At 44.6% G+C, this 27,749-nt stretch overlaps 1 protein-coding gene across 1 annotated transcript in view; it reads left to right on the top strand.

The window, feature by feature from the left end:
* KCNQ3 (potassium voltage-gated channel subfamily Q member 3) overlaps positions 1-26,588 on the top strand; it is a 308,256-nt gene extending 281,668 nt beyond the window's left edge. Inside the window, 6 exon segments of the mRNA XM_082434076.1 lie at positions 7,184-7,386; positions 8,313-8,415; positions 10,900-11,031; positions 13,907-14,005; positions 16,066-16,150; positions 17,772-26,588. Of these exon segments, the coding sequence (XP_082290202.1) occupies positions 7,184-7,386; positions 8,313-8,415; positions 10,900-11,031; positions 13,907-14,005; positions 16,066-16,150; positions 17,772-18,506 (1,357 nt within the window). The 3' untranslated portion in view covers positions 18,507-26,588.
* The last annotated feature ends 1,161 nt before the right edge of the window (positions 26,589-27,749 follow it).

Here is a 27,749-nt window from a genome sequence, read left to right as displayed (position 1 = left end):
GCACTATTTGCCTCTGATATCTTTTAACCTTACCTATTGGGTTGTCTCCCTTCCAACTTCTCTCTGATATCACAGCCTCACTGACACCTCCTCCCCACGATCTCATCTTATTCTGTATCCTGGATGGGAAGGGCAAGAATTGTATTTAAAAGTACCACTCCTAGGGTTCTCTTTGTCTTTTGTTCATATGAACACTTTTATGAGTTTTTAATGTGCAAAAGTGGGCCCAAGAGCTGAGTGTGAGAGTAGAGACAAAAGAGAGTTTAATTGAATTGGAAGTGAGAAGAATCTAGACTGGAACAGAGGAGGACTCAACCCTGGAGGGAGTATATAAGGAGGAGAAATGGGAAGGGAGAGGAGGATTCAGAATCCTGCAGGAAGGTATAACCACTGAGAAGTTTTCCCACTGGAGAGAGTCTAAATGAGTTGTTAATTTTAATTTTAAGTTTCTTAAAAAAACTTACATGGTTCATTAGTCAAAATAATGTAGAGGCAAACAGTGAAACATCTTAGTACAACTTCCGTCCCTGTCTACCCCATTCCACCCTCCCACCCGCCAATAAATAAGCTTTTTCGGTTTTTAGGTATCTTTCCAGTGTTTCTTTAGCACATACACACCAAAATTTATTTATATTTTTATATTCCGAATTCCAAAACTATTTTAAGAGTGATGTCTAATATTCCACTTAAGCTGTTTGAGTTGTGAGGCAAATCCTCACCATTTACTAAAATCCGCTTCACACCACAGTCTTGTACCAAGTGTGTATGTGTGTAGTTGTATGTGTGTGAAGACAAGGGACTGCCAAACTCAACTTCTGATTTCTTCTCCAAACCTGTTTTGCTCCTTTTGCTCAACTGAAAAAAAATGGCATCACTGTAAAAAAAAAAAATGGTGTCCCCACCCACCCATTTGTGTAGCCAGAAACCCAGGAGTGGTGCCTTACCTGTCTCTTTCCCTCATGGCCACATAGAATCCATCAAGGAAGACTGTTGTGGTTCTTCTCCAACATAAATGTCCAAGTGCTGGTCTCCTTCTTCTCACTGCAGTCACCCAAGTCCAAGCCACCAGCTTAGAAAACTTCAGTGGCATCTTCTTTGGTCTTTCATTTTTCCTTGCTTTCCTCCAATCCATTCTCCATGGAGCAGCCACTGTGTTCCCTTTTTTAAAACAAATGTTTTATTGTGGTAACATACACATAAAATTTACTGTCTTAACCATTTTTAAATGTACATTTCAGTACTGTTAAATATATTCATATTGTTGTGCAACCAATCTCCTGAACTTCTTTGTCTTATAAAACTGAAACTCTGTACCCATTAAACACCAGCTCGTTTCCTCCTCCCTCCAGCCCCTGATAACCACCATTCAACTTTCTGTTTCTGCAGGTTTGACTACTTTAGACACCTCATATGAGTGTAATCATACAGCATTTGTCCTTTTGTGACTGGCTTATTTCACTGAGCATACTATCCTCAAGGTTCATCCATGTTGTAGCAAGTGTCAGAATTTCCTTCCTTTTTAGGGCTCCATCGTATGTTTATACTGCGTTTTGTTTATTCATTCATTCTTCCATCCACGGACGTTTGGGTGGTCTCCACCTTTTGGCTATTGTGAACAGTGCTGCTATGAACATGTGAATTCTTTTTAAAAGCAAAGTTGATATCCTCTTTCCTTCTTAAAACTCTTTGGGTGTCTCCAGGTAGGCCTAGAATAAAATAGAAATTCCTATTTTCCTCTTCCTATTTTCGAATTCTATTTCTAAAAATCCCTGACCGGCCTGGCCTCTGATCCCATCTTGCCCTTTGTCCCCCATTCATATATTTCTGGTCATGTGCGCTCCCTTCAGTGGCACAAACCAGTCCTCACACCCTTTGCGCCCACGTGCGAGCCTCCTGCCTGGAGAGCTCTCAACACCTTTTCTTTGAAGTCTTGCTTCTTCTTACTCTTCCAGGCTCAGCTTCCATGTCTGGAGCACCATCATTTTGAACCTGAACCACTGAAACTGGTTCTCTAATTCTTCTTCCCATCCACCCCAGAGACCTTCCCTGACCACCCTACCTAAGGTGACCGCCTGATATTCTCTGTTACTGCGCTCTCTTTGTTTCCTGGTGTTGACTGAAAAAAATACACAACCTAAAAGTTGAGAATTACGTTTTATTCAGCAGACTTTCTGAGGACTTAAGCCCTGGATGCAGCCTCTCAGATCGCTCTGAGGGACTGTTCCAAAGAGCATCCAGGATATACAGGAGTTTCTGACACAAAGACCAGGTGGTCAGAACATCGAAAGTTTACTGTTCATGAAAGAAAACCAGATATCTCAGGTTAAGCAATTTAGCGCTTTTCTATGTATGGGAAGATGCAAAAGTCTGGGCTCATTGAAATCATTCCATTGATAGGCACCTCAGCTCTCTAGGGCCAGTATCTGGTGCTTTCTCACCCTGAATCCCCTCAGAGTGCACCTTGGGGGGCATCGTGTTTCTATCCTGAGTTCCCTCAGTGTTCACCGTTGGGGCAGCTGTAATGTGATGGCTTGATGGCTGCAACATACTTTGTTTACTGATCTGACAGGCAACATTTTCTTCATTGACACTGGTCAGATTTCCAACAATATATACATATCTGTTTGCCTATCGTGTGATTTCTTGACCTTATTGTAAGCTCACTGGAGGCTGAAAACCATGTCTGTTTTAGTCACAACTGTTACCTTAGCAAGTTACCAAGAGCCTAGCATTTTCAAGGTGTAGAACACATTTTTGTGGAATAAATACATAACATTAGCTCTATTTTACAGGTGAAAAAAAAAGGGAATCAGAAAGAGTTAACGCCTTACCCAAGTTAAAAAATATTAACTGCAGGGCAGCGATTTGAACCCAGCTCTCTTCTCCCAAAGGCAACACTCTTTCCACTTTACAGCACATTCTCCCTCAGCTGAAGTTGGGTTCATTTTCTTAATCAGAAGGTCAAATAGTATTATGCCTTCCTTCTTTCACCCAACATCATAACAGTGTTTTCAGTGCTTACTATGTGCCAGGCACTGTGTTAGATGCTGGATCATCAGACAAAGTACAGTTTCTGAACAGATAGCTTACACTTTTGGTTTCTTATGCTCAGCTCCGTTGACTTTTTGGGTGGGATAAGTTTTTGCTGTGGGGCTACCCTGTGTGCATTGTAGGAAGTTTAGCAGTATCCCTGGCCTTGACCCACTAGAAGCCAGTAGCACTCTCCAAGTTATGTCAATCAAGTGCGATTCCAGACATTGCCAAATGTCCACTGGGGGCAACATGAGAGAGAGAGAGAGAGTCCCTCGAAAGTCAGAGATTTCATTATGGTGGCCAAGTGCCATGGTTGAGAAAAGTCTTTAAGAAAGCACAGTGAATGGATATCTAATTGGACCAAGAGTGGAAGTGTGCCTTGGGACTGATGTTTGGATGAAGTTTCAGACAAAAAGTCGGTCTTTTGGATAAAAGAAGGGATGAAGGTTTTCCTAGATACAGGTCACCACTTGTGCCAAGGCTGGGAAGTGTGAAGTCAGGGAACTGCATGGAGTTTAACACAACTTAGAGTTCCCTGGGGCCGGAGCCTAGGGCAGGGACTGAACAACTTTGCCAGGAAAGAACAGCCTTGATTTTACTTTTGCCATCCCTAGTCTCTATTTCCAGTTTTCCCAATTCGTGTTTGGAAATCATTTGTCTGCACTTAACAAATCAGGGACCCTGGCTTTCCAAGGGAATCTGATGTCAGCTTCAAGGAGAGCTTTTCTTGCGAGACCTGGCATAGCCTCCAAACACACAGCCTGAATCATGCACTAGAAATCCATACGGAGAAGGGCAGAGATGGGTTTTGAGTTTCAAGGATGAACTTTTCCTTGCATTTGATTATCCTTTGGGGTCTTGGATTTCAGGCACCACAACTAAGAAGTAAGCTGATCACCCACTCTGCTGGAGAAAGAATTCCGTAGCCTCTTGGGCTCGATGGCCGTAATTCAGAGCCGAGATTTCTGACTTGTGCCCGATGCATCTAGACTCCTAACGCTGTCAGAATCCATCTCTCATAAAACGATCCCTGGGACCAATGGGGTATTAAGCGAACATAGCCAAAGCAATTCAGACTGTTAGAAGTTGCAGTGAAACATTTAAATGCCAGACAAGCGAATCCTAAATCCCAACAGAGATAGAACCAAGAGAGTTCTTTCATTATCTGATAGTCAGCAGTTATCCTGAGATTTCAAATCAGGACAAAGTGGCTGCCATTACTTTTTTGACTTTTGTCTGGCTTAGTTTAGAATTAAGCTTCTCATACACTTATCTCCTGCCAAGGTCAAGTTCTGTGACAATGGTGAGTGTTTGAGACTAGCATTAAGAAGAAGTACTGTAAAATAATATAAAAATCCTGAGAACTCATCTCAGTTCATTAAAAAAAAACCAAAACACTTTTTTGTGGCTCAGGAAATTTTATCCATCCTTTTCACACGTCATTAGCTTTCTACTGCTTCTGTAGGAAGAGGATTATTTACCGAGATAATGGTGACAGCCAGCATTTATTGAAAGCTTCTCACATCCGCATCCCAGACAGTCGGCTAAGCACTTTACACGTATTCCCTCACTTAACCCTTCCACAACCACATGTAACATGGGCTGGTCCTCATCATTGTGCCCGTGAAGAAGCTGAGGGCCAGACGGCATGAGTTCTGTGTCCTAGGTTACATGTTTTTTAGGACGTTTCCCCTCAGGCCAGTTTTGCCCCAAAGTCCTGACCATCAGGCTGTGCTGAGCAGGGATGTGGGGTGGGTTCAGAGATGACCAGGCAGAGTCCTTTCTTTGCCAGGACTACACAGTCGAGTGGGGCGGGCGGGTGTGGGAACGTACAGCCTCTACCCTGTGCACTAAACACGGAGACGGAGAAAAACACAGCCTGTCTTTGGAGCAGATGGGGAGAACTTAGTTTCCAAGAGGGGACCCTTGGGCAGTTTTAAAGGGCAGATGGGAATGAGGTCAACTGAGAAGGCAAGAAAGGGCGTGGCTGAGTGCACCAAGGCATGCAGGAGGGGACTTGGGGATGGGCAAGGGGCTTGGTACCGACGGAATGATGGATCTGCTTGACGGTATAGCAAGGCAGGTAGGCAGGGGCCAGGAAGCAGAGGGCCTGAGAAGTGACCGACCTAAAGTCCCCTCTTTCCTTAGCTCATGGCTAGGAAAGCCCTCTCTGTGTGTTCAGTTGACTTCCTGCCTTGTTCAGTATTTTTTAGCCCCTGGACCCTAATATATTCTCATTAGTCATTCACCTAGTACTGGTCAGGAAACCACTCTGAAAACTTTGACCAGCTCAGGGAAGATGGAGTCATCTGAGTACTGGCATTTCTCTGACTTTACTCTGGGCATGTACATGTATTCATGTAACAATGCTGGGCGAGAGAGAACAGTCCAGAAGGAGTCAGGTGTAACAATTACTCATCCACTTGTTCGTTCATTCATTAATCAAATACTTCTTAGTGCCTTCTCTACGCCAGGCTGAAGACAAGAAGTATTGCAGACATTATCATATGTAATGCTCCCCAATTCTCTCCGAAGCAAAGTGTTGTCAGGCCCATGTAACCGATGAGGACCCGGTGCTCAGAGAGCGTAAGGCACCTGCTCGGCACGAGGTGCCCCCGCCTCTGCAGCTCCAACGCCAGGACCTCCTCACCACCCCAAGCCACAAAGATGGCAGCAGCTTCTGGCACGAAGCACGTGGCTGTCATAACCAGACGCAGACTTTAGAAATACTCAGTTATCTCAGGATGATGCAAAGCTGACTTGACCACCCATATTCATATTCATTTGTTCACTCATTTCTCCCACAAGTACATGCACACCTGCTGGGTACCAAGCCCCGTGTGGGTGATGGAGAGAACGCAGCTGAGCTGAGTGTATTGATGTGTGAAACAAGCACTATGGGTCTCTCTGGTCTGTACCACACAAAAGGACTTCCCTCCTGTGCCCACTCAGGTGAGGGGCAGAGGCTAAGAAACAGAGGGAGAAATTACTATTTATAGAGCAGCTACTGTATCCCAGGCTCCATGCCAAACCCTTGACAGGCATCATCCCACTGCAACCAAGTGAAGTGGGACATGCTTATCCCTATTTTAAAGATGAGGTAACTGAGGCTGGCTAAGGTCACAGATTTGCCCGAGGACACCTAGATGGTTTCTGCACCAGGGCAACTTTCTGTTGGACTCATTAACTGGTTTTTTTTGTGCCAAGAAGACTTTTGGCAGTACGATGAAGTCCAGGGACCCTTTCTCAGAATAACAACTTTGAATCCATAAATAAAAGGCAGACAGTTACAAAAGAAACTGATGATGTTGAAATGTAATTACCAAAATATTTAAACTTTTCAGATGCAGTTGTATATGTGCTTCTTTGTGATGAATCTAATGGCATGATGTAGTGGCAGGTTGAATACTACCATAATTTCAAAGCAGTGACGAGCATGGCAATACCTGGAGATAACAGGATATAAAATGAGCTGTGATTTCTGTTGTGGAAAGTCACAGGATATGGCTGGGGCGTTGAGGATATTACTGGGGTCTATTCATACATTCATAATTGAAAGACATGCTAATTTTCAGTTTGAGATAGTGAATTAAAATCTAATTAGTAAATTAAAACTGCAGTGTTTTTTCCATCCAAGCCCATGGACCTCCCCCAAAGTTCTGTCCATGGCGGGGTGTCTGTGGACACCAGGTTAGGGTACCTGCTTTGTGTCATTTATGTCATTCGGTTCTGTTCAAGGAACACTTGGTAAAGCTTTGCCTCTGTGAGTCACTATCTGGGCACCACGGAGTGGTACAAGGGAATTTATTGATGCAGAGGAGATGGGAGTGGAGGAGAAATGAAGCTTTGCTGCCTGCTACTACGGGCTGGCATTTTATATCCTGGATCTCGTTTAAGCTGCACTTAAGCATATGAAGAAACTGAAATTCAGAGAAACGCGCCTGAGGTGTAATAGCTAGTCAGTTGCCGAGCTAGGATCTGAACCAAGCCCTGTCCCATTCCAAGCCGCTCAATCAGATTGAGCCTTGGAGGCGCGAGTCCCACTCCCGCCCGCATGGAGGAGGATGGGTGCGTCTTTATGGAGAGGGACGGGAAATTACGAAAGCCTGCACTCAAGGAGGAAAATTGTTCACTTTTGCTTATTTTGTAGCCAAAAGCTGGGTCTCTTGGATCGGGTTCGCCTTTCTAATCCTCGTGGTAGCAATACTAAAGGAAAGCTATTTACCCCTCTGAATGTAGATGCCATAGAAGAAAGTCCTTCTAAAGAACCAAAGCCTGTTGGCTCAAACAATAAAGAGCGTTTCCGCACCGCCTTCCGCATGAAAGCATACGCTTTCTGGCAGAGCTCTGAAGGTAACACCCTTCCTCTTCCTCAGCCTGTCTCCTCCATGTCACCTTCTCCCACCCTCTTCCTTCCTTCCCTCCCTCCTTCCCTCCCTCCCTCCCTCCTTCCCTCCCTCCCTCCCTCCCTCCCCTGTGGAAGAACCCTGCAGTCTACAAAGTAGCCCTTTCCTATTGCCCTGAATCAGCTTCTCACTTGTCTTATCCTCAGCCCCTGGGCTGTGATAGGTCCCTGCACTCACTCCAAGAGCAGAGGGCCCACGTTAGCTGTTCTCCTGGGCCAGGGTCACCACGTGTGTCTGCACAGCCCCTCCAGGGAGCCTTGGGACATACCGCCATGGATCCTAAGGGTGGCCCTGATGAGTGCGTTGTCATGGAGGTCACCTTGAAGGATGGAAAGGGGCCAGGTGCAGAGTGATCTGGACACCTGGGGAACTCAGCACCCCCAGGGGTGGGAAGAGATGTTGGAAAAGTGCCCCATGGGGGCTGTAGGAGCAATACATCTGTGTGCCCCTCTCACTTATGAAAAGGGAGGATGAGTAGGGCTCAGAAAGTGACCACCCCCCAGTCAAGGTCACAAGGATAATGACTGACAGAGCAAAAATCTAAACCCGGTCTGTCTGATAAACACCCACGTGTGTCCCTTTGCTGCCTCCAAAGGGCCACTCCGGAACCCTGGAATTCACATCACCTCCATCCTAGCCTTCTCCCCCAGCAACAGTCCTGACCTACAGGCACCTCTGACTCAGACTTCTGGATAACGGAAGGGAGATGAGGAGAAAGTCTGAATGACGTCACAACTGGAGAACGCATCGGGGTTTCTGAAATGGGAATGGAGATTCAGGAGGTTGAGTTTGGATGGCTCTGACCGAACCAGGTCCCCGAGCCTTTCCGAGTACTCCGGCCTGCCGTTGATAATGTGTCTCCTTCCCTCCCAGATGCCGGGACGGGCGACCCCATAGCGGAAGACAGGGGCTACGGGAATGACTTCCTCATCGAAGACATGATACCCACCCTGAAGGCCGCCATCCGAGCCGTCAGGTAACGCCCCCTCCTCCCTACCTGTGGGCCTCCCGAGGCCCCAGCTCAGCTCCCACAGGATGCAGTTTTGTAAAGTGCTGTTGGGCTTTGGGAAGGTGGGCAGAAGATCCCTCAAGTAACCCCTGAGTCAAGTCCAGACACTATGTCAATTCTAAGGGAGCGGCTACATTAGGAGGTCATCCTAGGAGACTCTTGCTCTCCGTTTTAAAAAAATGCTTCCACAGGTCCCTTACAGCGTTTCCAACTGTCACCCTCTTGTCTGGCTTCGGCCACCATTTATTTTAAAGGATGTTGGGGAGGCAGGGGTGTATTGACATGGAGTTTTCTTTTATAGGCTTCTTACTCAAAATAGCTTTTCTTCCGTCTGTCTTCATCCATCTAGTTCTTTTTTAATTAGCATTTTCAAGAAGATAATCAAGGATAGGATTTTTTTGTCTGCTTCAGACAAGACTGTAATTCACCCTGGCTATTTCTGTTTTGTTTTGAATCCCACAAGAAAATAAAAATATGCTACTACTTCAAGAAACCTTTGACCAGGATATGGGCTTATAAGCACTCCGCCATAGTGGCAGTGAATTCTAGAAACTAAGTCGGAGTCTCTGAGAACTAGTCGTGATATTTTCAGAAGATTCCCAGTCCAATAGATCAAGGAGCACAATAGTTTATAATAGGTGGCCCTCAGTAAAGCCGCTGACCTGGTTCCTCATGATCCCATCCTGTACAATGTCCCAGAAATGAGGCTGGGTAAAAACACAACTACCTGGATTCATAACTGGTTGAAAGGTCTTATTCAAAGAAAACCAATGAATGAATCTGTGTCAAGCTCGAGGGAGGTCTCTGCTGGGATGCTTCATGGTCTGGCTTCTGCCCCATCCTTTTTAGCATTGTCCTTGATGCCTTAGTTCAGGGGCTGGCAAACTTTTTCTGTAAAGAGCCAGGTAGTAAATATGTCAGGATTTATGATCCATAGGTCTCCGCTGTATTCAACCTTGATTTTGTAGTGCAAAAGCAACTGTAAACAGTCTAGAAATGAATGACTGGGACCGTGTTCCAACATAACTTTACTTTCAAAAACAGGCAGTGGGCCAGATTTGGCCTGCAAGCCATAGTTCCTGAGACCTACCTTAGATGGAGCTATGTAAAGGGCAGGCTTAGAAAATGACATGCAGTTGGCAAGGATGGCGAGTTGGATATACAATCAATAGGCAATAGTAGTGTTTAGGGGCTGACGCCATGGGCTATGACAAACAAAATGAGCCTTGAATGCACCATAAAAAAGGCCTGTACATGGGACTTCCCTGGTGGTCCAGCGTTAAAGAACCCCCCTTACAGTGCAGGGGACTCAGGTTCGATCCCTGGTCAGGGAACTAAGATCCCACAGGCCACTGAGCTCGAGCGAGAAGACAAAAGAAAGAGAAAACCCGAACGCCACAACTAGAGAGAAACCCAAACGCCACAACTAGAAGAAAAGAGAAAACCTGAACGCCACAACTAGAGAGAAACCCAAATGCCACAACTAGAAGAAAAGAGAAAACCCGAACGCCACAACTAGAGAGAAACCCGAACGCCACAACTAGAAGAAAGAGAAAACCCGAACACCACACTAGAGAGAAACCCGTTGCCGCAACGAAAGATCCCTCCTGCCTCAACAAAGATCCCGCGTGCCACAACTAAGACCCGATGCAGCCAAAAAATAAAAGACCTGTACAAGTATGAGATGGGATGACCTGGGTAGCTGTGTTTCCTACCTGGCCTATGATTAAAGGTTTTAATTGACACTATGTTCAGCAAGAGTTGAGCTCGTGATGGGAATTTCAAGGAGCATTAATCACCTAGGATGGCTTTACTGGTTCCCAGGAAGATGGGAGGGTTCAGCATCTCCAAATTCTGGGCACCCCACTTAATTGAGAACCTGAGAAAACTCGGGGAACAGAAGCTAGCTTTTCTCTTCCAGGAGCTTATAAGCCAAAAGACTAAGGAGGCTATTGAGGACGAGATATGTCAGCTGTCCTCAGATAGAAAGCAGTGTGACACAGGATTAGGACCGTGAGCCTTGTCCGCATACAAACCTGGGTTTGAAGGAAACTCTGACGTTATGAGCTAGGTGGCCCTGGGAAGATGCTGAAGCTGTCTCGGCCACAATTGCATCATCTGTGAATTGATCTATTAGCAAATTGTGGATGCACTTAGCTCAGTGTCTGGCATGTAATGAATGTGAAATAAATGTTAGCTCTTACTGTTACTATGAATTTATTATTCAAATGAGTAAAAGGAGGTAGTCATGAAGGAGAGATGCCAGCCAGTCTAATTCAGTGTGTTTCCAAGAGGTAGAACCAGGACCAAGAGTTGAAACTTCTCATCAAGCTGTTTCTCTTTGGTTCTTTTATCCTCCCCCCTCCTCCGCCCCAGAGTTTGCTCATCTTGTATCATAATTTCTTTTACTCTCCACTCTTGACGTACAAATGTCTCTACTCTGCTTTGCAGAATTCTACAATTCCGTCTCTATAAAAAAAAATTCAAGGAGACTTTGAGGCCTTATGACGTGAAGGATGTGATTGAGCAGTATTCCGCCGGACATCTTGACATGCTTTCCAGGATAAAGTACCTTCAGACGAGGTAAGACAGCACACCTGGAAGGATGGTGCTCTCCTGGCTGCTAAGGAATTAGAGCCAGGTAGACCTTAGAGCTGAGGGTGAAAGGCATTCACTAATCCACAATGCAGGGGAGAAATTTTAAGAACAAACATATTCATCAAACATGGATGTCAAGGCCAACCAACACCAGATCAGACAGGCTGGGAAGAGGTTCTATGACATTGACACGGCCAAGATCAGCACCCTGATAAGGCCTAAGGGAGAAAAAAGGCATCTGTGCTACTGGCCCCTGACTGTGCTGCTTTGGATGTTGCCAACAAAATTGGGATTACCTAAAATGAGTCCAGTTGACTAATTCTAAATATAAATTTTCACCCAATTAAAAGTTCATCAAGTGTTATTTATACTAGTGAAAATATGGAAACAGCATTGATTCCCAATTCGCAATAATTGCCTCCATTTTTGTTAAGCACCTGGGTGCTCTACATTTATGTCTCTAATCCCTGATAACCCCCTAAGTATTGCATTATAGCTGCCATTTTACCAGTGAGAAAACTGAAGCTCAGAGGACAATGGATTTGCCCAAAACTACGCAGCTAGTAGGTGGCAGAGCTGGAAGTTAAACCACATCCAACTGGTTACAAAACTCCCATTCTCTGTAACATACCACACTGCCTCAATTCTATAAATAGTGATTAAGAAAATAATGGTACCTGCTCTCATTAAAAAGTTATGCAGCCATCAAATGACATGTTAAAAATCTATATAGTGGGCTTCCCTGGTGGCGCAGTGGTTGAGAATCCGCCTGCCAATGCAGGGGACACAGGTTCGAGCCCTGGTCTGGGAAGATCCCACATGCCGCGGAGCAACTAGGCCCGTGAGCCACAACTACTGAGCCTGCGCGTCTGGAGCCTGTGCTCCGCAACAAGAGAGGCCGCGACAGTGAGAAGCCTGCGCACCGCGATGAAGAGTGGCCCCCGCTTGCCGCAACTAGAGAAAGCCCTCGCACAGAAACGAAGACCCAACACAGCCAAAAATAAATAAATAATAAAATAAATAAATTTAAAAAAGAAAAGATGACTACTATCTTTAAAAAAAAATGTATATAGTGAGATAAAAATTTCTGTGATTAGTGAATATGTATATGCATAATATGATTACTAATAGTACACTTAGATACTTATATGGACATACATATGATTATATTTATATATAGTCTACCTAGACCTTGTGATGATATTAACTATGTTATTTGTATACTATGATTACAAAAATGTACACACGTACGCTTATTCAGAAATATACACAACACCTACACACTCTCCCTTACAGGGGCCTAAAGAAAAGAAATAAGACTTCCCCCAAGGGGTTACAGTAGCTCTACTGATGTGCTGAGTGAGTCCACGTGTGATTTTTTTTCTACGTTTTAAATTTATCAAATCTTCAATGAATTGTAAAAATATCCTTTTAAAAAGAAAATCATTTAAAACAACTAAAGGACACTTTGATGTCAAGTCATAGAACTGACATCAGGAAGCCAAAGCCCTGTCTGAGGCCCATTCTCAGACCTGGGTGAGATTTCAGATTGACATGAGTCAGGTCCTCTCTGGACCTCAGTTTTCTCATCTGAATATTTCACCATTGGGTTGTCCTGCAGAGTTTATAGGACCATCGTGTTGAATGAGTTGGCCATTAACGATGCTGTTGGGTTGGAAGAATGCTTATTTGTGACCTTCCTTTATCCATAAATGGAATACCAACTGTGACGGCCCAGCATAGTGGCGGGCACACGATCGGCGCTCAACGCCTGCCGAACAAAAGGATGTGTGAACAAGTTCTGAGCCTGACATGCTGTTATTTATGCAAATATGTCTCTCTGAGAGATGGAAGGAGGGAGCATGATGTCTAGGACATACCAGACTCCAAAAATATCAGCCCATCTTAATGTGCTTTGAGTGGACCTTTGTACAGTCATCATGTTTGGTGTTTATCAGGCACATGAGTTTCTGAGTCTTAGCGGGAGGTTGACTGCCTAAGTGGGCTAATCACATACCCCCAGCCATGCTGATACTGCAGGAGGCCAGAGAGAAAGGAAGGGTGATTTAGTACATGGTGGGGTCACTGGAGGAGCGGTTGGGTTTGCAGAGAAACAGAGTGAGGCATGGCTTCTTCTGGGTGCATGGTCTTAGCGGTCCTAGGACTGTGATAAGCCTTCAAGGCTGCTCCCACACCCTGCCCCTGTCGTAGCCCTGCAACTTGATGAGGGGAGGGGGTGGGGGGGGCGTTTGTCTCCCGTTGTGCTGAGGGTGGTGCGGATAGGGAGCTAGTGGCTTGAGCAGAAATGGAAGCAAGCTGTGGGAGCTAGTGTTGGATCCATCCCTCTAATGGTCGGAGAAGCCTGCAAAGCGGCAGAGAAAAGAGAGCACAGCTGAAAACAGAGCCTAGGGTTTAGAAAGAAAAACCCCCTAACTAGATGTTTTGGGTGGAAAAAAAGAGCTGGAAGACCAGATGGGCTGTAGCACACATGACATTTCCTGTAAGAAACAACAAGACACAACTGTCACCCCGTCTCGGTGGTTTGGCTGCCTCTCTCCCCCGGGATAGAGAGATGCTCTCGGTACCCCTGGACCGAAAAAAGATAATGATACATTGAGCTTATAAATTCTTTCTCTCTTTCTGTCTCTCTGTCTCTGTCTCTCCCTCCCTCTCTCTCTCTCTCTCTCTCCCTCTCCTTGCCTCTTCCTTTCCCTTTTCCCCTTCCTCTCTCTTGTTTCTCCTCTCCTTTATATTCCAAACCCACAGCTGACTACAGAGGGAAGAGAATGAATTGCTTTCCTCTCTTTTCTTGTAAAGCTGTTTTTAATTTAATCCCCTCTCTTTGTGTGCTCTCTTTCAGAATAGATATGATTTTCACCCCTGGACCTCCATCTACTCCAAAACATAAGAAGTCTCAGAAGGGGGCAGCATTCACCTACCCAGCCCAGCAATCTCCCAGGTGGGGCCTGTGGTCATGGGCTGACAGGCTGTGTGGTGCCAAAGCCCACGGAGCATCCCCAAATCTCAGCTGGGTTCCTTCTCGGTGGGGTGAGGTTGCCATTCCCCTAAACCAGATGAAGAGAAAGAGTTTGAAGCCTATTGTGGCCTGTGGCCATTTGAGAGGTTTCTGTACAAAAGACTTACAGCCCCTCCACCCAGACCCTATAGGTGACACTGCTTTTTATGGCTATTGAAAATGAAACTAATGGTTTCCTAGTTATAAAATAAGAGGAGGCTTATGAGCTTTATTGGAACCGAAAGAATACGTCATGTTAGCAGAGCCCAAGGCATTCCTGGTCAGCTGTCTTGGCTTTTCCTGCATCATCACCCACAGAGCCCAAGAAGGAAATCAGATGTCAGGTCCCCGACAACATTGTAACAGGTAGAGCTGTGTCCCTCAACAGAGCAGCTCTGCTCTCCCTCAAAAAATGTTTGAGAATTGTCCTTTGCTAGGTCCTCATGAACAAGGAGCAGTCCTTTAGAACAGCGGTCCCCAGCCTTTTTGGCACCAGGGACCGGTTTCATGGAAGACAACTTTTCCACGGACTGGGGGTTAGCGGGGGATGGTTTTGGGATGATTCAAACATATTACATTTATTGTGCACTCTATTTCTATTATTATTACATTGTAATATATAATGAAATAATTATACAACTCACCATAAGGCTGACAGGAGACAAAGCTCAGGTGGTAATGCGAGCGATGGGGAGCGGCTGTAAATACAGATGAAGCTTCGCTTGCTTGCCCACCGCTCACCTCCTGCTGTGCTGCCCAGTTCCTAACAGTAGCGGTCCATGGCCCAGGGGTTGGGGACCCCTGCTTTAGAAAGTCCACTATAAAAGAAATGTACACTTCTTTATTCCCAAATGTCTTCAAGGCAGGTAACATGAGTGAAGGGAGGTAGGCATAAGAAATATTATGCACCTTATCATAATAAGGCTCCTTATTATTAAAGAAGGAAGAACGTAAGGAGGATAATATACAGCATCTAATCTTTGGCGTCAATCCTGGGGATAGAATAGCAAGGGGTGAACGTGCCCCATCCGTAGGAGGTAATTGTTACTTTGTTCTGCTGTTGCTAATTTTACCAATGAAAATCTCTGTTTCCAGAGAGTCTGATTTCTCAAGAAAAGCTACATATCCAGATTTGATGTACAATTCCCCATTTTTGAGATGGCTTAAATGTTTAGAACCCTGTGCAAGCCAAGGAAAACACTGTTGGGCTTGGGTTCAGCACAAGGTCACCAGTTTTTGACATCTGCTTTAATTCAAGATTGCTCAGCCCAAGACAGGCCAGGGTCTTAGCAGGAGTCAGTAACCTAGAGAGAAAAACCAACTGCCTAGAAAGTGCCAGACATGAATGGTTTCAAGCAATAGCTAGGTGCCCTGAAAGGTCTCTTCTACATAGAACAGTATTGAAACTAACTGGAATTTAGACAGATATGAACTGTGCCTGGCCAAGGAGCAAATGCAGCACACGTCTCAATCCTGTTACCTACGAATATCATCTTTTGCATCATTTTCCAGATTTCACATCTGTTTTCCAGTCTTAACTAAACGGAACAGATGAAATATTGGAATATTGGTCCCCACTGTGTAGAATTTCAAAGATGAGACAAACCCTCCCCCACTCCATCCTCAACCAGTCATCTGAGACGGAAAGGCCGAGGAGCATAATTTAAAGGAATCAAACACTCTGGGCACAGTTATTAACCTTGACACAAAGCTTCCTAAGAGCAGCTTAATATTCAGCTTCAGGACTTCCCTGGCAGTCCACTGGTTAAACTTCACACCTTCCTGCAGTAAACATGGTAAGCATGAGATGTCCCTGTTGAAGACAGGAAAATGCTGGCCTTTCCTGATGCCCATTTGCCTCCAGAGTTGCGTGGCCTCTTCCAGGCTATGTCAGCCTGAACACGAGAAGGATAGTTCCAGGGGCCACAGCCCACCTAGCTGAAATGACCTTGCAAGGCAAAAATAGATATCATGATCTTACAGCATTATGGGCTCTTTCCTAGGAATGAACCATATGTGGCCAGACCATCCACATCCGAAACTGAAGACCAAAGCATGATGGGGAAGTTTGTGAAAGTCGAAAGGCAGGTAGGTCCTTCCTTTCTCTCACCAAAAAACAAGTATGTGAAATTTATTTTCAAATGTCATTTTTTTCATAGGGAGATATAACATACTTGAGAATCTACCATTCATAAAAGGATCTGGAAATGAAATCACCGATTTAGCACTTTACTGGTTGGGTGATCACATTCAAGTGAATAAATTGTTCTGAATCTTAGTTCCTCGTATGTAAAATGGGGATTTTAATACCTCATGAGGTTTCCATGAGGATTAAATCAATTGATACCTGTAAATTATCTACAATAGTAGCTGGCACACAGTAAACACTCAACAGATGGTAGCTACTGTTATCATGAACTTCATGGTGTTTAAGGAATGTTGGTGACCTTCTCCACATTTATTCGTAATCCTCCTTCCCTGAAAGTTTGGGTCAGTGTGTGGCCTGTGTGAAGGGGCCTGGAGTAGGGCAGGCTATGGGGGTGGGGTTCATTCAGGACAGAAAGAAACCCATTCAGTCACAGCACCCTAGGTAGCCCACCTCTCATTTCTGCAGTAAAGCAGCTTATATTTCAGGATCGTTTGCCCAACTTTACACCAGATAAATAGCACTGTCAATTTCCCTTAGGATTCCTATCAATCCTTTTATTTTATTCAGAACCTAAAATTGGATCTGTGCAGAAGAAGCAAGAGAAAATTTGAATGATTATTCTTTTTTGGTATATCAAGAATATCCTTTTCCATTTTAAATTTTTAATTTGTCATCTCAGCTCTTCCATTTACCTGCTCTGTGATGTTTGATGAGTTACGTCATCTCTCTGTGCCTCTATTTCCTCACCTGGAAAATAGAGAGAATAATAGTATCCACCTCATAGGGCTGTTATGAAAATTAAATAAGTTAATATCTTTAAAGTGCATACTAACTGCTAGAGAAGTATTAGTTATTGTTAAGGCTTGGGTACCAACTCAGCCATTACCTAGTTCTACGCTTTGTGTCTTCATCTGTAAGAGAGGATGGTAGACCTGCCTGCAGTGCTTCCTGGTGAGTTATGAACTGTCAGGGAAAGAACATCCCGTGCACACATGAATGCACACTTGTGTCTGTGCACTCAAAGATTTTGATACGTTTTCAATTTTGTAGGTAAGAACAGATAGATGCAGCTTATCTCAGTGTATCTTCCACTGGCCTCCAAGACCCCTAGGCAGGGTCTCCAGTTCTGAGAAGCTCAATTCTTGCTAACCACTGCCCTTGTATCTTTGGGGCTTACATCACCAGGTAGGGGAAATGTGCACAGACAGTCTAGATGCTTCTGTAAGGGGATGTTTGCAAATCAAGAACTCCCGCTCCTAGACCCAAACAGCAGCAGCAAGGCCACCTCCTCCTCGGGTAAAACTTGTCCTCCACCCATCTCTCTGCTTCCGGCTTTCTGGAAAGTCCTTGCCCTGTTTTTTTTTTTTTTTTAGATTAGCACGAATCCATGCGCAAGGCTCAAAATCAAGAGGCACGAAATAATTAGCTGTTATGATGATTACGACTTGCAAGAACTCTCTTCCTTTCTGAAAAGTAAATGCTATAGTTTTTCCTCCCGACCAATAAAACTACCCGCAGGTCCGGAGAAAGCAGTGATTCACGGTTCCTCGTATTTTCCAGGTTCACGACATGGGGAAGAAACTGGATTTCCTGGTGGATATGCATTTGCAGCATGTGCAGCGGCTGCAGGTGCACGTCACCGACTTCTGCCCGACCAAGGGGACCTCCTCGCCAGCTGAGGTGGAGAAGGAAGAGGACCACAGGGATTCGGATTTGAAAACCATCATCTGTAACTACTCCGAGACCGGCGCCCCCAACGCTCCCTACAGCTTCCACCAGGTGCCCATTGACAAAGCCGGCCCCTATGGGTTTTTTGCCCACGACCCCGTGAACCTGTCCCGAGGGGCGCCCAGTTCTGGCAAGGTTCACGCCACCCTTTCCTCCTCGGCGACCACCTATGCGGAAAGGCCCACCGTCCTGCCTATCTTGACTCTTCTCGACTCCCGAGGGAGCTACCACTCCCAGGCTGAACTGCACAGTCCCTGCTCGGACCGGCTCTCCCCCCAGCAGAGACGCAGCATCACCCGGGACAGTGACACGCCCCTGTCCCTGATGTCCGTCAACCACGAGGAGCTGGAACGCTCTCCAAGTGGCTTCAGCATCTCCCAAGACAGAGACGATTATGTGTTTGGCCCGAGCGGGGGGTCAAGCTGGATGAGGGAGAAACGGTACCTCGCCGAGGGTGAGACAGACACGGACACAGACCCCTTCACGCCCAGTGGCTCCATGCCTTTGTCGTCCACGGGCGATGGCATTTCTGATTCGATATGGACCCCTTCCAACAAGCCCACTTAAAAGGGGTCGTGGGCTGGCTTCTCCTTGTAATGTAGACAGACTTTGTATAGCTCACTTGCTCTCACACCCGCCATGTACCTGTGAGATCCCCAGCGGCTGCATCAAACGCATGCATGTGCGTGGTAGCCCCACCTGGGCTGGGGCTTCTCGTGGCCTTTTTCTTCTCCAGGTCACCACAGTGAAGCCGCTTCCTTTCAAGCATGGTTTGCATGACTTTACACTATATAAATGGTACCGCTAACCTCTTTAGGATACACATTTATCCGCTGTTCTTACTTTGAATCATGACTGGACCAGTCCAGGGAGAAATGACTGGTGAGCCGTGCCATGTGTCTGTGTGGTTGACTGGCTGGGTTTTGGCTGGGTGAGCAGAGAAAGTCGTCTACGTTGTTTCTAGCATCACTGCCCCTTTGTGTAAAACAGTCCAACAATTAACCGTTTTCTAAAGCAAGCAAATAATTCTCTCAACAAAAATACATTGCGTACCAATGAGGTTGCCTCCTGAGCTAAAAACGTGAGGGCAGGAACGAGATAGTCATCACATCTTCAAAACCAAGAATTTAAAACATTATTTTATTAAGGAAAGGCTGGAAAACCCTTCCAAAAGCTCTCAAAGGGACCTCACTTAGTCTGTCATTGTCAACTATCATGCCCCGGTTTCCTCATCTATGAAGGGTGGTAGCAGGTGTAACATGTCGGATGAGTTGTGACTAGGCAGGGAGAAAACACACACACATGCACATTAAGATAGTTCCCAAATTATGTAGCCAAAGATAACAAGATTTATTAGCAGCGGGGTGCCCCTCAGGGCAGGAGTTCAGTGCCTTCAAAATGAGGTTCCAATTCACATTCTTCCCCGTGATACTTGTATAAAATATCCATCTCAAATAGGAGCTAGAGTCAAGAGGGCACACAGAAATTATCCAGTCCACGTCCTTCCTTGTAAAAATGAGAAAGCTTAGGCCCAGGTAAAGACATATGCCCAGGGCCACTCCATTGTTCCCCGGAGAACTGGGACTCAAAACCCGGTCAGCTGACTCACTCCAGGCCCCGGTCCCTCCTGCCACACCACTCTACAGTTTACACAACAGGACCAAGATGCCTGTACTCTGTTGTGTGGAAAGCACTCGTGACACTGTTTATCCAGCGGGAGGAGGATGTCTGCTTTTATTGCAAAACATGTTTGTCGGATGCTTTGCATTTTGGATCCAGAAAAAAGTAATAATACAGGTGAGCTACAACATTCATTAATATGCAAATAGACAAAATTTCCAGAACCATCCATTTTTCCTCCTCTAGATTTTTTTAAACCACACATAGCTGTAAGACTAGCTGAGCTCACCGTCCTACTATATAAGCATTAATATGAAGCAGAAGCCATCCTGCTAGGAGACGTTGCTACTCTCTGAAACACACTGATGGGAAAGGTTTCCGTTAGGCTTGAGGTAATTAGCTAAATGACTACACTGCAGTGTTATTGTCTCACTCTTTTCATACGTCTAAGCACAGGTTGTGGATGGTTGCCTTGATGACAATGAGGATGTTTGAAACGGCCTAAGCGAGTGTCTACATCCCACCGATGTTCTCCCTCGCGGTCTTGTCAAGAGCCATAATGGCTGTGGCAGACATGATGGCTGATGGTTTCATCATTACCTAATGCAGGGATCTTGCACTATATTGGAGAGAGGAGCTCCTTCCTCAGAGATTGGTTTCTTTCAACCTATGTGTCAACAGGTACCATGTAAAAGGCTCAGAGTACAGTAATAATGAAGGGTCAGCCCCTGACTTTAGGAACTTACAACCAAAGCCTGAAGTCCTTGGCTTTGTGAGTGGTAAAAAAGGAGTTTTACTTGGTGAGCCCCACGAATGGATGGGTGTTGACTTTGAAGTCCGAGGTAGGAAATACACAAGAGTGCGCACATACATCAGACGTGAACCCCCCTCCCCCATGGTTTGCCATTTGACTTTCTGGCTATCTGAAGGGCAAAGGGCGTGTGATCCTCCTGACTCCCTTCAGTATGGCTGCAAGTGCCACTGGAGTTGATGACCTAAGAAATCTTATGCCCCTTCCTTAGAGTTCGATTCTTGATTCTGACCTTCCTGGAATCTTTTGTCAAAAATGATTGAGCCATCTAACATACCAATTATTTTTCTAACTTATTAATATTCTTGCAGAACCTACTGGCCTCAGTATCTTACAAATAGAGGCATTTTCCAAGAACTCAATGGAGTTCCCAGCTGGAAGAGTGAGACTTTCTCATCCTCAGGTTAAAAATAGTTACCGTGGCTCCAAAGTTAGAGGATTACCTTAGGTTCTTTTAGTAACTGATGAAGAATTGGAGTTTGTATTATTTTCCAAACCATTAGAGGACAGTCTAGCTTCCCCGCTGGATCATAAGGCCAGGACAGCAGGGATTGGGTTTGTGTTGATTACGTACCTCCAATGCAGTATGTTGTCTTTATCAGTGTAGACAAAGGCAAACTACATCTTCATGAATGAATAAATGATAAGAATCGTAAGAGCTGTTCTTTCCCATCTAAGAAAACAAAAAAGAAAGAAAAATCATCTAGAATATTCTGCTTTGATATTCCTTAAAAAAAAAAACACATTCCAGAAATGCAAACCAAACCTACTCAAGTTGCCTGCCCACAGACGACATCATCAACATGGCTGGCATTGATGAAGTAGAAATTCAGAGTCTGGGATTGAACATAAGTTATTAGGAGAAACAGTGTGTGCTTCCACAAACATCTTTTTGTCAAACAAAAAAACCCAGCATGATGAAATAATCCAGCAGAATTGGTAAATAACACAGCCCAAGATTATTCTACTTCAGATAAACCAGTGGTTCTGAAGCTTGCCCAGGAAATTGCAATAGTTTCAGCAGAACTCCATGAAATAATGACAAATGAAGGATGATATTCTCAAGGGAAACTATGATATATGTATTCAGTCTCTGTGTCACAACATGATATATGCAAAATTGAAGAGGTCGTCTTTTAGCAGGATCAACATTAATGAGATAAATACACTTTCCAAATGTTAGGTGAAGCGTGATCCTACTGGGCTGAGAAGAAAATACTTGAGATCAGTTTTGAGTTTTGACTATCAGAGACTAGCACACAAGCAAATACTGAAAGTTTTTTTGTTCTTTTTATTGTGAGAGAAAAGAAAAATCAAATTGAGAAAGTACTATTCACTAACTGTGTTTGTTCTGGAAACTGAGAGATTAGACTTATTAGACATGGCGTTGATATTATAAAGCTCTAGTTGTCATGAAAACATAGCCAGAAAACCCCAAGGTATATACTGTACATCAAATGAGCTCATTAATCAACAGTATGCATTTAATGCCTATTTTGTGCAAGACAGTTCCTAGACACTAAGTTGAAAGAATAATTACTTATAGAAAATGTTAACATAACAGGAGCTACTCATAACTGGCCAAGATCATTGTCATAATTCCATGCCACTCTAATGAGCGTGATAAAAACGTTCCTTTGTTTATTCATTTACGAGATTTATTAAGCACCACTGTCTTCTAGGCACTGCACAATACACCAGAAATTTGGAGATAAGAAAAATACAGACTGCTATCAAAAAGCTAGAAATCTGGTGGCCTTGAATTATTAAAGGTCCCTTTAAATTATGTCTACCAGAAGTGGAAAGAACCTGATTTCATCCCTGCAGACAACTATACAGACAGGAATGCTTCCTAAGTTGGAATCAGTGAGAGACTGAACATGGAAGAAAGTGAAAGCAAAAATTCTGCATCAAAATTGTAATGACCCCATCAGCTCAGGGACGGCTGATTGGATTGTATGGGGACTTTGAGTTTGGGTTCAATGCTTTAGACATTATAGCTCCAGACAAGCTGTGGAAGAAGGAGTTTCTGGAGTATCTGAGAAGGTTCTTGGAGAAATCAGCTTTCTCTTCCTCTCCAAATCCCTCCCATGATTGAGACCAGGCAAGGAGCTGAGCTACTTCCATTTCATTGTGTTGACCAAGAGAAGCTTATAGTAAAGACCAATATACAGTATCTATTTAGAGAAAAGTGTCACTCTGCTTCTGGAAACCTGCACATCAGATTCTCCTGGGACAAGAGAATAAATGTGTCCAGTGTCCTAAGAAGCCAACTTCACTTTGGAAAGTGCACCCCAGCTTCCTCCAGCAGATGCCCCATAGCTACTCTTCGTTTTCCATGAATACATATCCAGGGCACCTAGAACCCCAAGGATTATCTTTGCTTTCTGAACCCTGGGCATCCTGAGGAATCTTCCCATGTCCTCACTTGTCTTTGAAGGCTTGCTTGTTTCAGGATGAACTTTTAAACAGACTGTAAGTCCTTTCTTTGTATTCAAATCAACCCAAAGTTCTGTGTTACTGATATTACACTATTTAAAACTGAGCCAACAGTCCCCTAAATCAGGTAGCAAGTATCACGATGCCCAGGTCAGAACATGTTAGGAACCAGCCTATCTGCATAGCTTTAGTGCTTTAGGAAACCAGTAATGAAAAATACCAAAGAGCTTGGAAGGATATAGAGATGCCCTGGATGAAAATTTGAGTTATATTCAAACGTCTTTGGCTTTTCTGACATGTTTTGATTTTCAAAGACACAATCCATATAGATAAAGCCCCTACAATGACTGCCATATCCAGGGTACTGTTATTCATGTCCTTTTTTTACAGTATGTATGGACTCCATTGCCAGAGTCTTGGTATTACTCATGAACTCTAAATTTACACTAGAAAATCTTTTTCAGAAAAAGAGTGGTGAAGATACAATCCCAATTTTTACACGACAAAATCAGGCACTTTCACAATTGCGATTTAAATAAGGACATCTCTAGAAATAGAAATGCTTACTTTTTCCATCAAAATAAGGAAGAGCAGGAATGTCGGAATGAGGAGAGCAAGACTGTTGGATCCCAGTGGTTGGGCTGCGGCAGTTCCATGGGACTGTACCAGATCTGTACCAGATACTGCACCGTGGTCTCGAAGGATGATTTGTAGGAGGTAAAGCCAAATAGAAGGAATAATTAAATATAAAGAAATGAGTGTTTTCAACGAGGAAATTCAACCGTGCCATGATGTCTGTCAGACAGATGCTAGCAATGAGTGGAGAACTTCCAAGAAAGAGTTTTAAGTTTGCTGAAACCCTCCTCAGGGGGATTTGTTCCCAGCTTTGAACAGCCTCAACTCTGGCATTCCTGCAGGAAAACTGTGACTAGTGTTTTGCTTTATTATCATAGACACAGGGAGGTATAATTTCATAGATTCTTAGATGCTCAGAGCAAGAAGAGACCTTAATCACCCAGACCACCTCTCTTTTTATATCAGGAAGCAGAGGCTCAGAGCAAAGGGAGTCACACTTAGTCGATCAGTGATAAAATGAGTGATTGTGCAGCAGAATCTAGAACTCAGGTCTCCTAACTCCTGGACCAGATGTTGGAGACCAAAAACTAAAAGTAAAATACCCAGTGAGAATAAAGTATTTCTGTTGAGCCCAGGAGATGAGGGAGAACTTCCTGGTCCACTGGAGAAACTGCGAAACCAGACACATGTGTCGGGACATCTTCCCATCTCTGGAATATGATTGATGATCCCATGCCTTGAAAGATGACATCTCTCTTTCTTCCAAAATCTTGCTGTGTTCCAAAGCTGTAGACATACCACTGCTGCTGTGTGCGGTTGAGCAAAGGAATGAAGAAGAGCACTCCTCCCCTCCGCTCCCCTGGCCTCTGCCCCAAGCTTAGACTGGTTCAGCTCTTTGGTCCATCACTTGGACTCATTCAGCTCCAGAGTGATGCCTCAGGTTATATCCTTACCTATAAGCCAATTTACCAGGAATTTCTCCTTGAAAAAAATGTATGGGCTTGATTTTAGGAAATGGGATGTGATTTCTTTGGGGAAGTATATGACCCCAAGTCAGCAGGTCTACTGAAGTTGTCCCTTTGCCCTGGGATCTCTGGGTCCCACCTGGGCACAGCCTGGCTCCTCCTGCTTTGTCCCAGAGAACGTCTGTCTTGGTCATATCACAGCCAGGTATTCTAGTCTTCACCAAAAGCTACAAAGAAGCAAACAGGATTCAACTGAAGATATCTTATGTTCCTGTAAATAGAAAATTATTTTAGGAAGTCAACAGGCCTCCATTGGCGCAAATGAGGATTTCCATAATTGGTTTCCACTTATATTGTGCTTGGGATAGATTTTCCAGAATTTTGCAGGGCTCCCCTTGTTAAAGCCAGTAGCAGGATGTTCAGTTCTCCTGAGTCAGGAGCTCCTAAGAGATAGAAAGAAAGGTGGTCAAGTTCTTGGATGGCAATAGGTGACCCAGTGACTTCAATGACTGTCATTCTGTCAGCCTTCACATAGCACCGTTCTAAGGTTAAAATAAGTTTCAGAGGGAAATAAGTCAAAAATGGGGTCTATGTAAGAATAACCTGAGTATGACTTATAATTAAGCGGTCAAAAGCCTTGCCCAGGGGTTAGGAATATATTTGTAATTCCTCTTAGACTTGTCACATGGACTCTACAATTTGTTGCCTAAGAGTAATGCAAAATGAGAGCATGTTTTCCCCCAGTGTTCTATTCTCTTCCTCTGTCCACAAGGTCAGGGAAAGGGGGGAGAACTCACCCTAAGCTCTCTTTATGAGCAGCATGTGACATCATAGTTCTCTCCCTCGACTTCATGCAATCCTCATCACAACCCCACTGAGAACGTATTACTGTTTCCATCTTATAGAAAGCTGAAGCTGAGAGGGAGAAGCCGTTAACCAAAACCCATGCACCTCCAAAGCCCATTCTTCCTCCCCACCCCAACTCTCCCAGGTCAATGGAAATGTTCCCAAATCATGCGTTGTGGGCTTCCAAAAAGCCGTGCCCTCCCACACCCCATCACCTTTAAGTACAATGGTCACAGTCCTGTCGGTTCCCTGGAGAGAAGAGTGATTCTTGCATTGACTGTTCCCCTTGCTATTCGGCGGGTCCTGACTGCTCCTTTGCGTGGTTTCACGATCCAGCTGTTGGTGGCAGAGAATAATGCCACCTCAATTGTCCATCTGGTTCATGTTGGAATCCGTCAGCTCTGGGAGTTTGGGGTGGCTACAGATTATCCCACAAGTGCCCCTTGTTCTTTGCCCCCAAGGATTTCCTTTCATTGTTTTAACCAAACAAGTTCAAATGTCCCTCCTGACTAGTCTTTTGTCTCTAGACTGTACCTTTATTTCAGAGCTTAGAGATCCTGCAGAAACAGGTGAGTCTTCAAAAACATCCTCTGGGAGGCCAAAGGCTCAGAACAGTTGTGTTTCTCATTCTCGATGTGAAAAGATCGAGGTTCCCAGTGGAAGCCAACCTGATCTGATAATTGGGCTCTTCTTTTCCCTCCGAATCCTTTTCCAAGGGAGGGGAGCGCAGCTCCACCCTCCGAAGTTCCTGTGAGGGCTCAGGGAGTCCAGATGGGATGCCAGGTTCGAAGACCGGCAGCCACCTTGTTGTCAAGTGTCAGAGGCTTTGCTGTTGGAGATGTGAGGTGGGCCCTGCCCCATCCTGAAAATCACCTTAGAAAGATGCACCAACATCATCAGATTCATCAATCATTCCCTGTTTTAAAGAGGAAAAGGCTTTCTGCACTGCTTCCAATGGGGTATGGCTATTCTTCTCTTTCTTTTTTCTCTTTGTGATGTAGCAGTGATGGAAAACACCAATCTGAACAGCAAACTGAGGTTTCCAGTGACATGAATCCGTTGTATCTGATTTGGGATTGTATTTTCTTTAACTCCCTTTTACGGCATAGAATTCTGGTGCCTTGCTCCCTGAATTTGTCTCCATGCTACAGTAGGCTTTCTTCACATTCTGGCTTACATGGGAACACAACTCTTCCACAAGTGGCCTTTAGTGCTCTTTATAATATGATTTCCTGTAATTTTTAAACTGTACGTGTAATTTATATTCTGGCTCTGTCCGATATTTGAACAACTTTAATAAGTTGATTTCCATATATATTATGCAAACAATTCTTACCTGATTTTTTATGTTTTATCTTAAAACAAATAAATACCGCACCACTTATTAATAAATAGACATTTCAATGATTGTGTGGCAAAATGTTCTTTGCTTCATTAACAACACAGAGTGACAAGGAAAGACAGTTCATTATCAGTTGCGGGCAGGAGGAATAGGAGGGGATTTGAGTATGTTTGTAGGAAGTGGTTGAGAGGCAGAGAATAAAGACACAAGAAAGAAAACATAATTCAATGTTTTCATAGCTACAAAGTGCCTGATGTGGATTGCACACCTCCTTAGAAACAGCCACTATACAGGTTGTAGATGTACAGAGTTTAGTAAAACATTATCTAATCGTTACAGTTTTAAGACATTATTACTCCATTTTTATAGGTGAGAAAATTCAGACCCAGAAACATAAGAGACCTGCCCAAGGACAGACATCAATAAGTGAACAGTCACAAGTAGGGCCCAGGACCATCTACCCCCAAGACTCATGTTACTTCCTTTGGAGAAGCTTCCCCTCCTAGACCATGTTGGGGGGAAGACCACGTGGGTGACTCAGAGAGAATGTAAGTCAACGGAGAGGAAATTAGTAAAGCTCATATCCGATGGCCTCTCTCTGTTGTCAGTACAGCAGGAAGGGATGTTTTCTCATGAGAAAGAGGGAGTTGGAGCAGGGAACCTTGGGAGAGTTACTCAACCTTTTTCTGTCTTGGTTTATCATCTGTAAAGTGGGGAGAAAATTGTGTGCCTTGAAGGGTCATTATCCTAGCCAAGGATCTGGCACTCAGCGAATGTTCAGTGAATGACAGCTTTTGACTCTATCCTGTGCCCACATGCCTGGCTGCCTTAATTTGGGTTTCCGCAAGAATAGAGACAGAATGTTGGATGCAGGTAGTATATTTGGAAAGTGATCCCAGAAAACACAGCTGAGAAAGAGTGGAGAGACTGGAACAGGGAGGGAGAAAAGCCAGTAAAGAATGAGCTAATCCTTGTGGGTAAATGGGCTCAATTCCACCAGGAACCCCCCGAGAACCCATGTGAAATACACCAGAGAATCATTCCACCTTGGGACGGGCATCTGGGGCATTCATCCACGGAGCCCTGTTCTTCCCTGGTTGAGAGTTGCCCCTGGGATATAAATTCCCTCCTCTATCAGTTTTCCTGTGCTACAGCTGAGCAAGCTCCCAGGTGCAAAAGCTCTGAGGCAGAGAAGCAGAGAGACGTGGCCA

This window comes from Balaenoptera physalus, assembly GCF_965194825.1.
Source record: "Balaenoptera physalus genome assembly, chromosome: 17".
NCBI classification, from domain to species: Eukaryota; Metazoa; Chordata; class Mammalia; order Artiodactyla; family Balaenopteridae; genus Balaenoptera; species Balaenoptera physalus.
This window is presented reverse-complemented; position numbering and strand designations above follow the sequence as displayed.